The sequence below is a fragment of the Girardinichthys multiradiatus genome, chromosome 24, assembly GCF_021462225.1.
Source record: "Girardinichthys multiradiatus isolate DD_20200921_A chromosome 24, DD_fGirMul_XY1, whole genome shotgun sequence".
NCBI classification, from domain to species: Eukaryota; Metazoa; Chordata; class Actinopteri; order Cyprinodontiformes; family Goodeidae; genus Girardinichthys; species Girardinichthys multiradiatus.
Window position 1 is genome coordinate 1,310,857 of NC_061816.1, and position 12,935 is coordinate 1,323,791.

The 12,935-nt window shown below is 46.1% G+C and overlaps 2 protein-coding genes across 3 annotated transcripts in view; one reads left to right on the top strand and one right to left on the bottom strand.

Moving 5' to 3' along the window:
- Positions 1–12,772, top strand: part of LOC124861468 — a 32,685-nt gene extending 19,913 nt beyond the window's left edge. The window contains exon 3 of the mRNA XM_047355262.1: positions 11,701–12,772. Coding sequence (XP_047211218.1) covers positions 11,701–12,725 — 1,025 coding nt within the window. The 3' untranslated portion in view covers positions 12,726–12,772. The remainder of the gene's footprint in view (positions 1–11,700) is intronic.
- Positions 1–12,935, bottom strand: part of LOC124861401 (NACHT, LRR and PYD domains-containing protein 4C-like) — a 609,184-nt gene that overhangs the window by 326,069 nt on the left and 270,180 nt on the right. The gene's annotated exons all lie outside the window — the stretch shown is intronic.

Genomic DNA, 12,935 nt, shown 5'->3' on the forward strand with positions numbered 1-12,935 from the left:
GCCGGTTTTTGCACGGGAATGCCGCCTATGCCACTAAGTTAGCAATAGCTAAGGAGGAGTTTGCTAACATGGATGGCCTCGGCAATCTATGCCGCTCCAAAGGTCCATGGGCGTCTCCTTTACATATGGTTCCCAAGGCCGCTGGGGGTTGGCAACCCTATGGGGATTTTTGGCGCCTTAATAATGCGACCAATAACAACAGGTACCCTGTCCCTCACATCGAGGATTTTTCCGCCCGTTTGGCGGGCACGACTATTTTTTCGAAGGTGGATTTAGTGCGGGGCTACCATCAGGTTTCTGTCCATTGTCAAAATGAGGTGAGATACTTCCATGTATCCATGCAGAAATTAATTAAACCCTCATAATTAGATCAATGACATATACAGCAGTAAATGTTCACATTTTAAAGCTATGAAGTCTGGGGGGCACATTTGGTGTATGTTTTAATTATTCTTTCTTTTGGAGAAGTGTATCACTATGATTGAGTTTAACAGCAATCACATATGATGGAATGAGAGCATAATCTTTAGAGTATCACATAAATAATGATCATATTACATGGATAAGATGTCATGAAACAGTAAAATGAATATATCTTCGCACTCTGGAACTGAGGACTGAAGAGGCCTGTGTGGAGTCACACATTAACTGTGACTGATCTTTTTCAGAAGTCTTAACTGTCTTATCTTTTTCAGAAGTAGAAAGTATAATCAAAGCAAAATGTATGATGATTTTCTATTTTTCTACAATTATTAAATGTAATGAAGAGGGGTAATGTTAATTAATTGTGATGTATGAATAAAAAAAGTGATGGTCTTTTTTTAGCTGTAACTGGTGTGAGAGCAAGAAGCAGAAAAATACTCTTAGAAAGTTTGAGGCTGAGCAGATAAGGAGGGCACCATGGCTTGGGAGCCAGAGGTGGCAGAGACCTATTAGGACGGGAGGGGCAGAGGAGAGCCAGTTCACCAGAATTGGGCATGGATGGAAGGTCAACGAGCAAGCTCAAGTCAAAACAAGCATGAGAGCGAAAAACGAGAAGCCAGGTGCACGCTGTTTTTCATCAGTCTGAAGGTCAAAAAACAGGCAAAAGTCATAACACAGGGGGGGCTGTTTACGACTCTGTGTACGGAGGCCAGGAGACAGCACCGAAAAGTCACAGCAACTATGTAACTCAATGATGGGATAGCTTGTCCGGCAACAGGGGATGAGCAGTGAGGCTATCTGCACTATAAACAACTGATTGCTCTAAGTTTCAGGCTTCTGGAAATCCTGAGCCAACCTCAATTACACCTCAAAGGTTTCCTTCAACCCCTCCTTGAACCGCCACCTTAACGTGGTGGAGGGGTTTGAGTGCTCAAATGATCCTAGAGGCTATGTTGTCTGAGGCCTAAATGCCCCTGGTAGGGTCTCCCATGGCAAACAGGCTCTAGGTGATGGGTCAGACAGAGTGGTTCAAGAATCCCTCATGAAGAACAAAATATCGAGGCACGTGACGTCGCCCGGTACGGCGGAGCCGGGGTCCCACCCTGAAGCCAGGCCTGGGGTCGGGACTCGTCGGAGAGCGCTTGGTGGCCGGGTTGCTCCTCGCGGGACCCGGCCGGGCCAAGCCCGAACGAGAGACGCGAGGTCATCCCCCAGTGGGTCCACCACCTGCACGGGGAACCATGAGGGACCGGTGCAAAGAGGATTGGGTGGCGGACGAAGGTGGAGACCTCAGCGGCCCGATCCCTGGATGCTTAGGCTGGCTCTAGGGACGTGGAATGTCACCTCGCTGGGGGGGAAGGAGCCTGAGCTTGTGCGGGAGGTCAAGAGATATCGACTAGAAATAGTCGGGCTCGCCTCCACGCACAGCGTGAGCTCTGGAACTCATCTCCTTGAGAGGGGTTGTACTCTCTTCTACTCTGGAGTGGCCCACGGGGCGGGCTGGTGTGGGGGTTTGCTTGTTGCCCCCCAGCTCAGCCGTCTCGTGTTGGGGTTTACCCCAGTGGATGAGAGGGTCGTATCCCTGCGCCTTCGGGTTGGGGAGAGGTCTCTGACTATCATTTCAGCCTACGGGCCGAGTGGTAGTGCAGAGTACCCGCCTTCTTGGCGTCCCTGTCAGGGGTGCTGGATAGTGCCCCTCCCGGGGACTCCATTATTCTGCTGGGGGACTTCAACGCCCACGTGGGGAACGACAGTGACACCTGGAGAGGCGTGATCGGGAGGAATGGCCTCCCCAATCTGAATCCGAGTGGTGTTTTGTTATTGGACTTCTGTGCTAGTTACGGATTGTCCATAACGAACACCATGTTCAAACATAAGGGTGTCCATCAGTGCACTTGGCACCAGGACACCCTTGGATCCGCTGGAGGAGGAGAAAGCCGGACAGACTTGGCAGGCCCAAGCGCATAGTGAGGGTCTGCTGGGAACGCCTGGCGGAGTCCTCGGCCAGGGATATATTCAACTCCCACCTCCGGGAGAGCTTCGACCAGATCCCGGGGGATGTTGGAGACATAGAGTTCGAGTGGACCATGTTCTCCGCATCTATTGTCGATGTTGCTGCCCGTAGCTGCAGCCGTAAGGTCTGCGGTGCCTGTCGTGGCGGCAATCCCAGAAGCCGGTGGTGGACACCGGCAGTAAGGGATGCTGTCAAGCTGAAGAAGGAGTCCTATCGGCTGTGGTTGGCTTGTGGGACTCCTGAGGCGGCTGACGGGTACTGTGAGGCCAAGCGTGCTGCGGCCCGGGCTGTGGCAGAGGCAAAAACTCGGGCCTGGGAGGAGTTCGGTGAGGCCATGGAGAAGGACTACCGGTTGGCCTCGAAGCGATTCTGGCAAACCGTCCGGCGCCTCAGAAGGGGGAAGCAGTGCTTCGCCAACACTGTTTATAGTGGGGGCGGGGGACTGCTGACCTCGACTGAGGACATTATCGGGCGGTGAAAGGAGTACTTCGAGGATCTCCTCAATCCTGCCATCACGAATTTCGTGGTGGAAACAGAAGCTGGGGACTCGGGGTTGGACTCTTTCATCACCCAGGTTGAAGTCACCGAAGTGGTTAAAAGCTCCGCGGTGGCAAGGCTTCGGGGGTGGATGAGATCCGCCCTGAGTACCTCAAGTCTCTGGATGTTGTAGGGCTGTCATGGTTGACACGCCTCTTCAACATTGCGTGGCGGTCGGGGACAGTGCCTCTGGACTGGCAGACTGGAGTGGTGGTCCCCCTTCATAAGAAGGGGGACCGGAGGTTGTGTTCCAACTACAGGGGAATCACACTCCTCAGCCTCCCTGGTAAGGCCTACGCCAGGGTATTGGAGAGGAGATACCCTCTACAGGGTGCTCGAGGGTTTATGGGAGTTTGCCCAACCAGTTCACATGTGTTTTGTGGACCTGGAGAAGGCATTCGACTGTGTCCCTTGTGATGCCCTGTGGGGGGTGCTCCAGGAGTATGGAATCGGGGGCCCTTTACTAGGGGCCATCCGGTCCCTGTACGAGCAGAGCAGGAGTTTGGCCCGCATTGCCGGCACTAAGTCGGACCTGTTTCCGGTGCATGTTGGACTCCGGCAGGGCTGCCCTTTGTCACCGGTCCTGTTCATAACTTTTATGGACAGGATTTCTAGATGCAGCCAAGGGCCGGAGGGGGTCTGGTTTGGGGACCAGTGGATTTCGTCTCTTCTTTTTTCAGATGACGTAGTCCTGCTGGCCCCCTCTAGCCAAGACCTACAGCATGCGCTGTGGCGGTTCGCAGCCGAGTGTGAAGCGGCTGGGAGGAGGATCAGCTCCTCCAAGTCCGGGGCCATGGTACTCGACCAGAAAAGGGTGGCTTGTCCTCTTCACGTTGGAGGGGAGTTCCTGCCTCAAGTGGAGGAGTTTAAGTATCTCAGGGTTTTGTTCATGAGTGAGGGAAGAATGGGGCGGGAGATCGACAGACGGATTGGTGCAGCTGCCACAGTAATGGGTCCGTTGTGGTGAAGAGAGAGCTAAGCCGAAAAGCAAAGCTCTCAATTTACCGGTCGGTCTACGTTCCTACCCTCACCTATGGCCATGAACTTTGGGTAATGACCGAAAGAACGAGATCCCGGATACAAGCGGCTGAAATGAGCTTCCTCCGTAGGGTGGCCGGGCACTCCCTTAGAAATAGGGTGAGGAGCTCGGTCATCCAGGAGGGGCTCGGAGTAGAGCTGCTGCTCCTCCACATCATGAGGAGCCAGTTGAGGTGGCTCGGGCATCTATACCAGATGCCTCCTGGACGCCTTCCTCGGGAGGTGTTCCAGGCACGTCCCACCGGGAGGAGGCCCAGGGGACGGCCCAGGACACGCTGGAGGGACTATGTCTCTCGGCTGGCCTGGGAACGCCTTGGGCTCCCCCTGGAGGAACTGGAGGAGGTGTCTGGAGAGAGGGACATCTGGACGTCTCTGCTGAGTCTGCTGCCCCCGCGACCCGGTCCCGGATAAGCGGAAGACGACGAGTACGAGTATAAGGTTTCCTTCAACTATTCAGGCTCTGGAAGCTACCGACTTTTGAAACATATGCCAACAAAGTTTCTGTTTTTTTAAATTTTAAATTTTCCAACTTGACCATTGAAACCCCAAGCATCAGTGCCTGTCCACTTAGAGGAAGAAAACTAAAGATTTCCCATTCACCCAAGAGGAAAATCATTCTTGCCTACTAAAGAAATCATTTCGTTCAGATCCATGGTGAGCCTCCGTCTCCAAAGCCTCTTTAGTCTTACCAGTTTCAGCATTAGGTTGATTTCTATTATTCAATTTTTTTATTTTTGCTGATTATTAAGCTGTTACTGACCCCTGTAAAAGCATTACTAATTAAAGAAAACATATAAAATTCTAGATTTATTGTGGACAGTCAATTATTTGAGTCACCTTATTTTTGGGTTTTTCATTGGTGGTAAAAAGTCTTGTTGCCTGGTTCCAAAAGATTTTAGGAAGTTTTTATAGGTTGCCTTAAGCCAAACTTGTTAAAACAATGCCCTTGGGGCTTGTGCCAAGCTACTAAAATCAACCTAAGCCATATACCAATTGAAAGTTGTAAAATGGGTAATGAGCAGCCGTTAACAGAAGTGACTGTCAAGGAGTGGATGACTGGTGTGAGCTACTCAGTTGTCCAGCCTACCAGTTGAAGGGCGAGACTTTTGGATGTTTTGGCTGTTAGAGGTTAGGCGTGTCATTTCCCGACACCAACTTAAACAGATTTTCCAGTAAACCTGCTTAGTAAGATCATCCAGGTTTAGGGAAGCCCGGACCCGTTGGATGGAAAGCTGGATTGAACAATCCCCTTAGAAATAGGGAAGTAGGAGGGAGGGGTTAGCTCATCGGACAACAAAACCATCAGTTAAATGTACCCAAAACTGCAGTTATCGCTCCTTTCCGTCTTTTTGAGTTTTTACGGATGCCGTTCAGCCTTAAAGGTGCTACACAGACCTTCCAGCGAATCATGGACTTGGTACTGCAGGGCATGCTGTTTTTGTTTGTCTATTTGGATGATATCCTGGTGCCTTGTCCTTCTGCGGAGGAACACATGGTGCATCTCCAGGAGCTGTTTGTGCAGCTTAGTGAGCATGGCCTGATCGTGAACCCGGCTAAATGCAAGTTCAATCTGCCTGCTGTTGAGTTCCTAGGACACAAGGTGTCACCTCAGGGGACGGTTCCTGCCAAGGTTGAAGTGGTTTTGGTTTTTCCTCGTCCCCCCTTCCCCGAAGCCCCTGGACTAAAGCATCCGTCAACTCCTGGGCAGTCTGTGGTGCAACGTGACGTTGGTGGATGGAGCGAGACATGATGTCCCAGATGTTCTCAATCGGATTTAGGTCTGGGGAACGGGCGGGCCAGTTCATAGCTTCAATGTCTTCATCTTGCAGGAATTGCTGACACACTCCAGCCACAAGAGGCTGCATTGTCCTGCATTAGGAGGAACCCAGGGCCAACCGCACCAGCGTATGGTCTCACAAGGGTTCTGAGGATCTCATCTCGGTACTTAAAGGCAGTCAGGCTACCTCTGGCATGGGGCCCTCCAAAGAAATGTCACCCCACACCATTACTGACCCACTGCCAAACCGGTCATGCTGAAGGATGCTGCAGGCAGCAGATCGCTCTCCACGGTGTCTCCATACTCTGTCACGTCTGTCACATGTGCTCAGTGTGAACCTGCTTTCATCTGTGAAGAACACAGGGTGCCAGTGGCAAATTTGTCAATCCTGTTGTTCTCTGGCAAATGCCAAGCATCCTGCACGGTGTTGGGCTGTGAGAACAAACCCCATTCGTGGACGTCGGGCCCTCATACCATCCTCATGGAGTCGGTTTCTAACCGTTTGTGCAAACACATGCACATTTGTGGCCTGCTGGAGGTCATTTTGCAGGGCTCTGGCAGTGCTCCTCCTATTCCTCCTTGCACAAAGGCGGAGGTAGCGGTCCTGTTGCTGGGTTGTTGCCGTCCTACGGCCTCCTCCAGGTCTCCTGGTGTATTGGCCTGTCTCCTAGTAGCGCCTCCAGGCTCTGGACACTACGCTGACAGACACAGCAAACCTTCTTGGCACAGCTCGCATTGATGTGCCTTCCTGGGTGAGCTGCACAACCTGAGCCACTTGTGTGGGTTGTAGAGTCCGTCTCATGCTACAACGAGTGTGAAAGCACCACCAACATTCAAAAGTGACCAAAACATCAGCCAGAAAGCATAGGTACTGAGAAGTGGTCTGTGGTCCCCACCTGCAGAACCACTCCTTTATTGAGTGTGTCTTGCTAATCGCCAAAGATTTCCCCCTGTTGTCTATTTCATTTGAACAACAGCATGTGAACTTGATATTCAATCAGTGTTGCTTCCTAAGTGGACAGTTTGATTTCACACAAGTTTGATTTACTTGGAGTTATATTGTGTGGTTTAAGTGTTCCTTTTATTTTTTTGAGCAGTGTATTATGGCAAAAACAGCTATGAGTCATATTAATAAAGGTTATCCCTAACATCCCCCCTGATGAAGTGTCATTCAAAGGCACCTCACTAATTAAGACCAGGTAACCCCATAGGCACTGAGTAGATCTTGGACCATCTGCAACTGGCTAACCACCCCCCGAAACAATCATTCAACCCTGTATGTGTGTGCTAAATGTATATATGATCAGGGAATCTCCTTCCAGATGTCACGTGGTTCCTCCCATCTCTCCGGTAGATCCCTGGTTGTGTCTAAGCAACACCTAGAGGAGACTATTGTAACCCCATCAAACCTGTATGTGTATGATAACAAGGAAAGAAAGAAAGGACAACAGCCTGAAGCACAGCAGAAAATTATATCTAACATCATGTGAATCAGTTAATGTAGACCCTAAGTGTTGATCATCTTCGTCTATCTTCACTCCCCCTCAGACTGGCATCCATCCCCAAACGTCCTTTGGCAGGTTCAGCTACCTGAAAGGGTTAGTCTTACAATACACAGAGTAACCTGAAGCTACTGGATAGATTAAACCGAGTAGTAGTTGATTAACCCCTAATATTGTGAGCAGCAAAATAGGCCACAGAGTGGCATAGTTGAAAGAATCACATTCATAAAAACATCTAAATTATGATTAGAAAAACATTAAGCCTCTTTAACAAAAAGACATATGTGGCCTTCTTTAAAGCATCATTCCTTTATTCTATGTCCATATTGAAAAACTACCATCTATCACATTGTTTCCTGTGACAGGGGGTTAGCACATAATGAAAAACAATTTGCTCTTATCTGGCTAATCTAAACACTCCCAAATTCTACCCAAATAAGCAAATTTTATGTTATGATGTTACTTCATCATTGCGTGATGCATTAGACAATGCAGCCCCCTTGAAAAAGAAGGTAATCATTAATAGGAGGCTAGCTCCCTGGTTTAATTCAGAGCTGTGTACTTTAAAGCACAATGTTAGAAAATTGCGCTCTACACACCTAGAGGATTCCTACTTAATCTGGAAAAATAGCCTACTGTTGTATAAAAAGACACTTTGCCAAGCTAGAACAGCTTATTTCTCATCATTAATAGAAGAGAACAAGAATAATCCTAGGTTTCTCTTTAGTACAGTTGCTAAACTTACACAGAGTCATAGCTCTGTTGAGCCATCCATTCCCTTAGTTCTTAGCAGCCATGACTTTATTGGATTCTTCTTAAATAAAATCGATTATATTAAAAAGAAAATCTTTGACATACTCCCCAAGATGATTACTTCATCCTCAGCAAGTGAGACAACATTGGAAATAACTGCAGAACCTGATTTGTGTTTGGACTGTTTTGATCCTGTGAAGCTTCCTGAGTTATCAGAAATATTAGCTTCATCTAAACCTTCAACTTGTATGTTAGACCCAATCCCAACCAAATTATTTAAGGAAGTGTTCCCTCTGATTACCAGTCCCATTTTAGATATGACTAATCTATCTTTAGTAAATGGATCAGAACCCCAAGCTTTTACGGTAGCTGTAATTAAACCTTTACTTAAGAAACCTTCGCTTGATCGAGATGACTTGAAAAATTACAGACCTATATCCAATCTTCCATTCTTATCTAAAATTCTTGAGAAAATAGTTGCTAATCAAATGTGTGAACATTTATACATCAATGACCTGTTCGAAGAGTTTCAGTCAGGTTTCAGAGCTCATCATAGCACTGAAACAGCTCTGCTGAAAGTCACTAATGATATTCTTATGGCCTCAGATAATGGACTTGTGTCTGTTCTGGTTCTGTTAGATCTCGGTGCTGCATTTGATACAGTCGACCACAAAATTCTCTTAAAAAGGCTGGAATATGCTGTAGAGATCAGGGGAACAGCGCTAGGCTGGTTTAAATCTTATTTGTCTGACAGATTCCAGTTTGTTCATGTAAATAATAAATCATCTTTAAACCCCAGGGTTAATTGTGGAGTACCACAGGGTTCAGTACTTGGGCCAATTCTCTTTACTATATACAGGGGTTGGACAATAAAACTGAAACACCTGTCAATTTAGTGTGGGAGGTTTCATGGCTAAATTGGACCAGCCTGGTAGCCAGTCTTCATTGATTGCACATTGCACCAGTAAGAGCAGAGTGTGAAGGTTCAATTAGCAGGGCAAGAACACAGTTTTGCTCAAAATATTGAAATGCACACAACATTATGGGTGACATACCAGAGTTCAAAAGAGGACAAATTGTTGGTGCACGTCTTGCTGGCGCATCTGTGACCAAGACAGCAAGTCTTTGTGATGTGGTGCAAGGAGCGCAAATCTTGGGCTGTGGACAATGTGAAACATGTATTGTTCTCTGATGAGTCCACCTTTACTGTTTTCCCCACATCCGAGAGAGTTACGGTATGGAGAAGCCCCAAAGAAGCGTACCACCCAGACTGTTGCATGCCCAGAGTGAAGCATGGGGGTGGATCAGTGATGGTTCGGGCTGCCATATCATGGCATTCCCTTGGCCCAATACTTGTGCTAGATGGGCGCGTCACTGCCAAGGACTACCGAACCATTATTGAGGACCATGTGCATCCAATGGTTCAAACATTGTATCCTGAAGGCGGTGCCGTGTATCAGGATGACAATACACCAATACACACAGCAAGACTGGTGAAAGATTGGTTTGATGGACATGAAAGTGAAGTTGAACATCTCCCATGGCCTGCACAGTCACCAGATCTAAATATTATTGAGCCACTTTGGGGTGTTTTGGAGGAGCGAGTCAGGAAACGTTTTCTTCCACCAGGATCATGTAGTGACCTGGCCACTATCCTGCAAGAAGAATGGCTTAAAATCCCTCTGACCACTGTGCAGGACTTGTATATGTCATTCCCAAGACGAATTGATGCTGTATTGGCCGCAAAAGGAGGCCCTACACCATACTAATAAATTATTGTGGTCTAAAACCAGGTGTTTCAGTTTCATTGTCCAACCCCTGTATTTTTATGCATTAATTCACTGGGACTCTTTAGTTCCATGTAGAAGTATGTCAGTATGTCAGTGTTTTGGACTCCATGGTTGTTGTCTGCACTGCATTAAAACATGAGTTGACCTTCTGTGGATCCACAGCTATATGAGAAAATCTTATTTTCTTCACTGAGGAACATTTATTCTGATCACAGATTAACTGTAGAAGAGGTCACCTTCTTACTGATTGTTGTTAACATACGGTGTTCAATTAACACAGTTGAAGGACCAACAATTACTGTCTTTTATTTTGATGACAGTTTAGAAACAGCAACTGTACTACTTGAACTGTGGTTGAACTTAATGTAGTAAACGTCTAAATGAGAACGACAAATTAATTGTTGCTGGGACTTTAGTTGCAGTTTTGCTCAGACTTGTTGTAACTTGTGTTGGATCGGTCAACAAATTAAAGTAATATTAAGAAAACACAAACAATGATGATGATGTTGGAAGTAAGGTTTGAAAATCATCTTGTTAAACAAAACAAAATAAGGAAGAGTCAGTGACAAAGAAGAAGGGAGGCAGGTGGATAAGATAGGAAGAAAAACCACCAGTCATTGTCAGGTATAATATTTGTACAAGACAGTTCCAGGCTGTCCTTACAGAAAACCACAACAGAAAAAGAAAGAAAATAAATCAATGGATGAATGTAATTTAAGGCAGATAGGGGTTAAAGGTTAGACGACAGACTAAGGTTTTCACTAAAGAACTTAACAGACTAAAAGCAGCTCTAAACAAAAATGTTTCAGTGAATTTTTTCCACATCACTATAATAAAAACTACAACAGGAAGTAAACACAGCCCTGCATCTGTAGTGTCCAGTCCTGAGGTGTGAACTATTGCTTCCAATATCTCACCACCAGTAAGAAATGAGCACTGATAATGATATATAGTGATTAATTTAATAATTGAACCAAATGAACTGCAGAGTGAATCAGGAAATAAGATCATGTTAAATAAATGTTAAAGCTACACAACCTTTGAAAATAAAAACTATGAGATTATTCTTTATTTTCTTATTTTTCCAAATAAAACACTTCTCTGTTTAACATATTTCAATCATGTTCACCTTTACCTTTATTAAATAGCTGCAGTTACCGTCTGTGTCCAGTAGAGGGCAATAATAACCGCCCTGCTCTGATGAAGAGAGTTTTAGTTTGCGGCTCCGCAGCCTTTTTCAGGCTTCCGCGTTTTAAAGCGGATGTGGTGCATGACAACTTCCGGTGGCTATAGCTTTAGCAATAGACGGTGATGAAAATGGCTCAGTCTCGGCGCGGTTGTTTTTGTTCTGTTCCTGGTTACTCTTGTGGGGCAAGAAAACAACCATACCTCTCTTACCACGCTTTTCCGACGGACCCGGACCAAAGGAGGCTGTGGATCCAAGCGGTTAGAAGGGATGAAGGTCCGGATTTCTGCATAAAGGCAAGGGAGCACTTTGCTCAGGAGGATTTTGTCAGCGGATCCACTATCAGCCGCCTTAAAAGTGGAGCTGTTCCATCTCTCTTTCCCTGGAATAACTTTGTCGTACCACCTAAGAGGGAGTCTGCCTTTGAGATCCACACGGAAATAATGTCACAGTAGCTCAATAAATAAAACAATATTGCTAACCAATGAAAATGCAATTTAACACAAGATAAATGTTATAATAGTAACATTTGAAAAATAGTGTCAATATTATATATGTACAAAAAAAATACCAATACCTGACCATTTTAATGACTGTCTGTGTGAGTCATTATTTTATGGTTAGACCTTATTTATAGACTAATGCATTTTAGGCTATAATCTTATTTTGTGGTTTTACAGGTGCACTTGATGAAGCGCTTGAATATATTAAGGAGCTGGAAGCCAGGCTGGAGAAAGTGGATTTGTCTCCCACACTTTTTAGTCGCTACTGTGTCTCTGATGACCAGATCCGGTTCTACACCAAATTCCCATCAGAGAGTGTTGTCCGGATCTACTGGGAGTCCATTGCATCATCTGCGTCCCGTCTTGTGTACTGGACCAGAGCACCAAAAATTGGAAATGAAGCATTTTCTGAACCCAGGCCTGCCCGCAGTATGCCTTTGATTGATGAGTTTTTAATGGACTCATTCAGGGTTGCAGTGGGCATGAAGGAGCAGCTTATTGCTGACATGTTTCAAGTGAGCATTGCTACTGTCAGTCGAGTGACCATCACCTGGGCCAACTACCTTTTTATTGTATTCTCTTCCATCAACATCTGGATTAGCCGTGAGAAGGTAAAAGCCAGTATGCCTCGGAGATTCTTGAAGTTCTCTCCAAATGTACGTGTCGTCTTGGACGGCACAGAAGTTGCTCTGGAGACTCCATCATCCCTCACATTACAGTCTGAAACGTTCTCTGCCTACCAGAACCGCACCACTCTGAAAGGGCTCATCAGAGTTGCTCCCTGTGGGTTGATGACATTTGTTTCAGCGTTGTACGCAGGCTGCATCTCTGACAAAGAAATCACTAAGGTCAGTGGAGTCCTTCCTCTGCTTGAGCCGGCGGATGAAGTTATGGCAGATAAAGTCTTCCTCATTCAAGACCTCCTTGATGAAGTTGGAGCCAAACTGATAATTCCACCATTTAAGCATCCTGGCCAGTTTAGTGAGAAAGAGACAGAGCAGACCCAAGCCATTGCTCGGCTGCGGATCATTGTGGAGCGAGCTATCGCTAGAGTCAAGCGCTACCACATCTGGGACGCTCCTGTGCCGCTCACTTTAATAGGAACTGTCAATCAGATCTGGTTCAACTGTTGTTTTTTGGCAAATTATCAGAAGACTAAATCATTCATGCATGTAAATTGTTGTAGTGAAATTAATTATTGAAATGTTTTAAATTCTTTTAAACATTTAAAAATAAAACTTGAGCAGAATATTGTACTATTTTCATTTCATTTGTGGATCGACTGAGTTGAAATGTAAGAGAAACAACTCAAATTTACAAGATATTTACAATCAATTTACAAGATATTTACACTATTTACAGTGATTGAGGCTGAATATTTAAAATGCGAAGGAACAAAAGAAAGATTTATA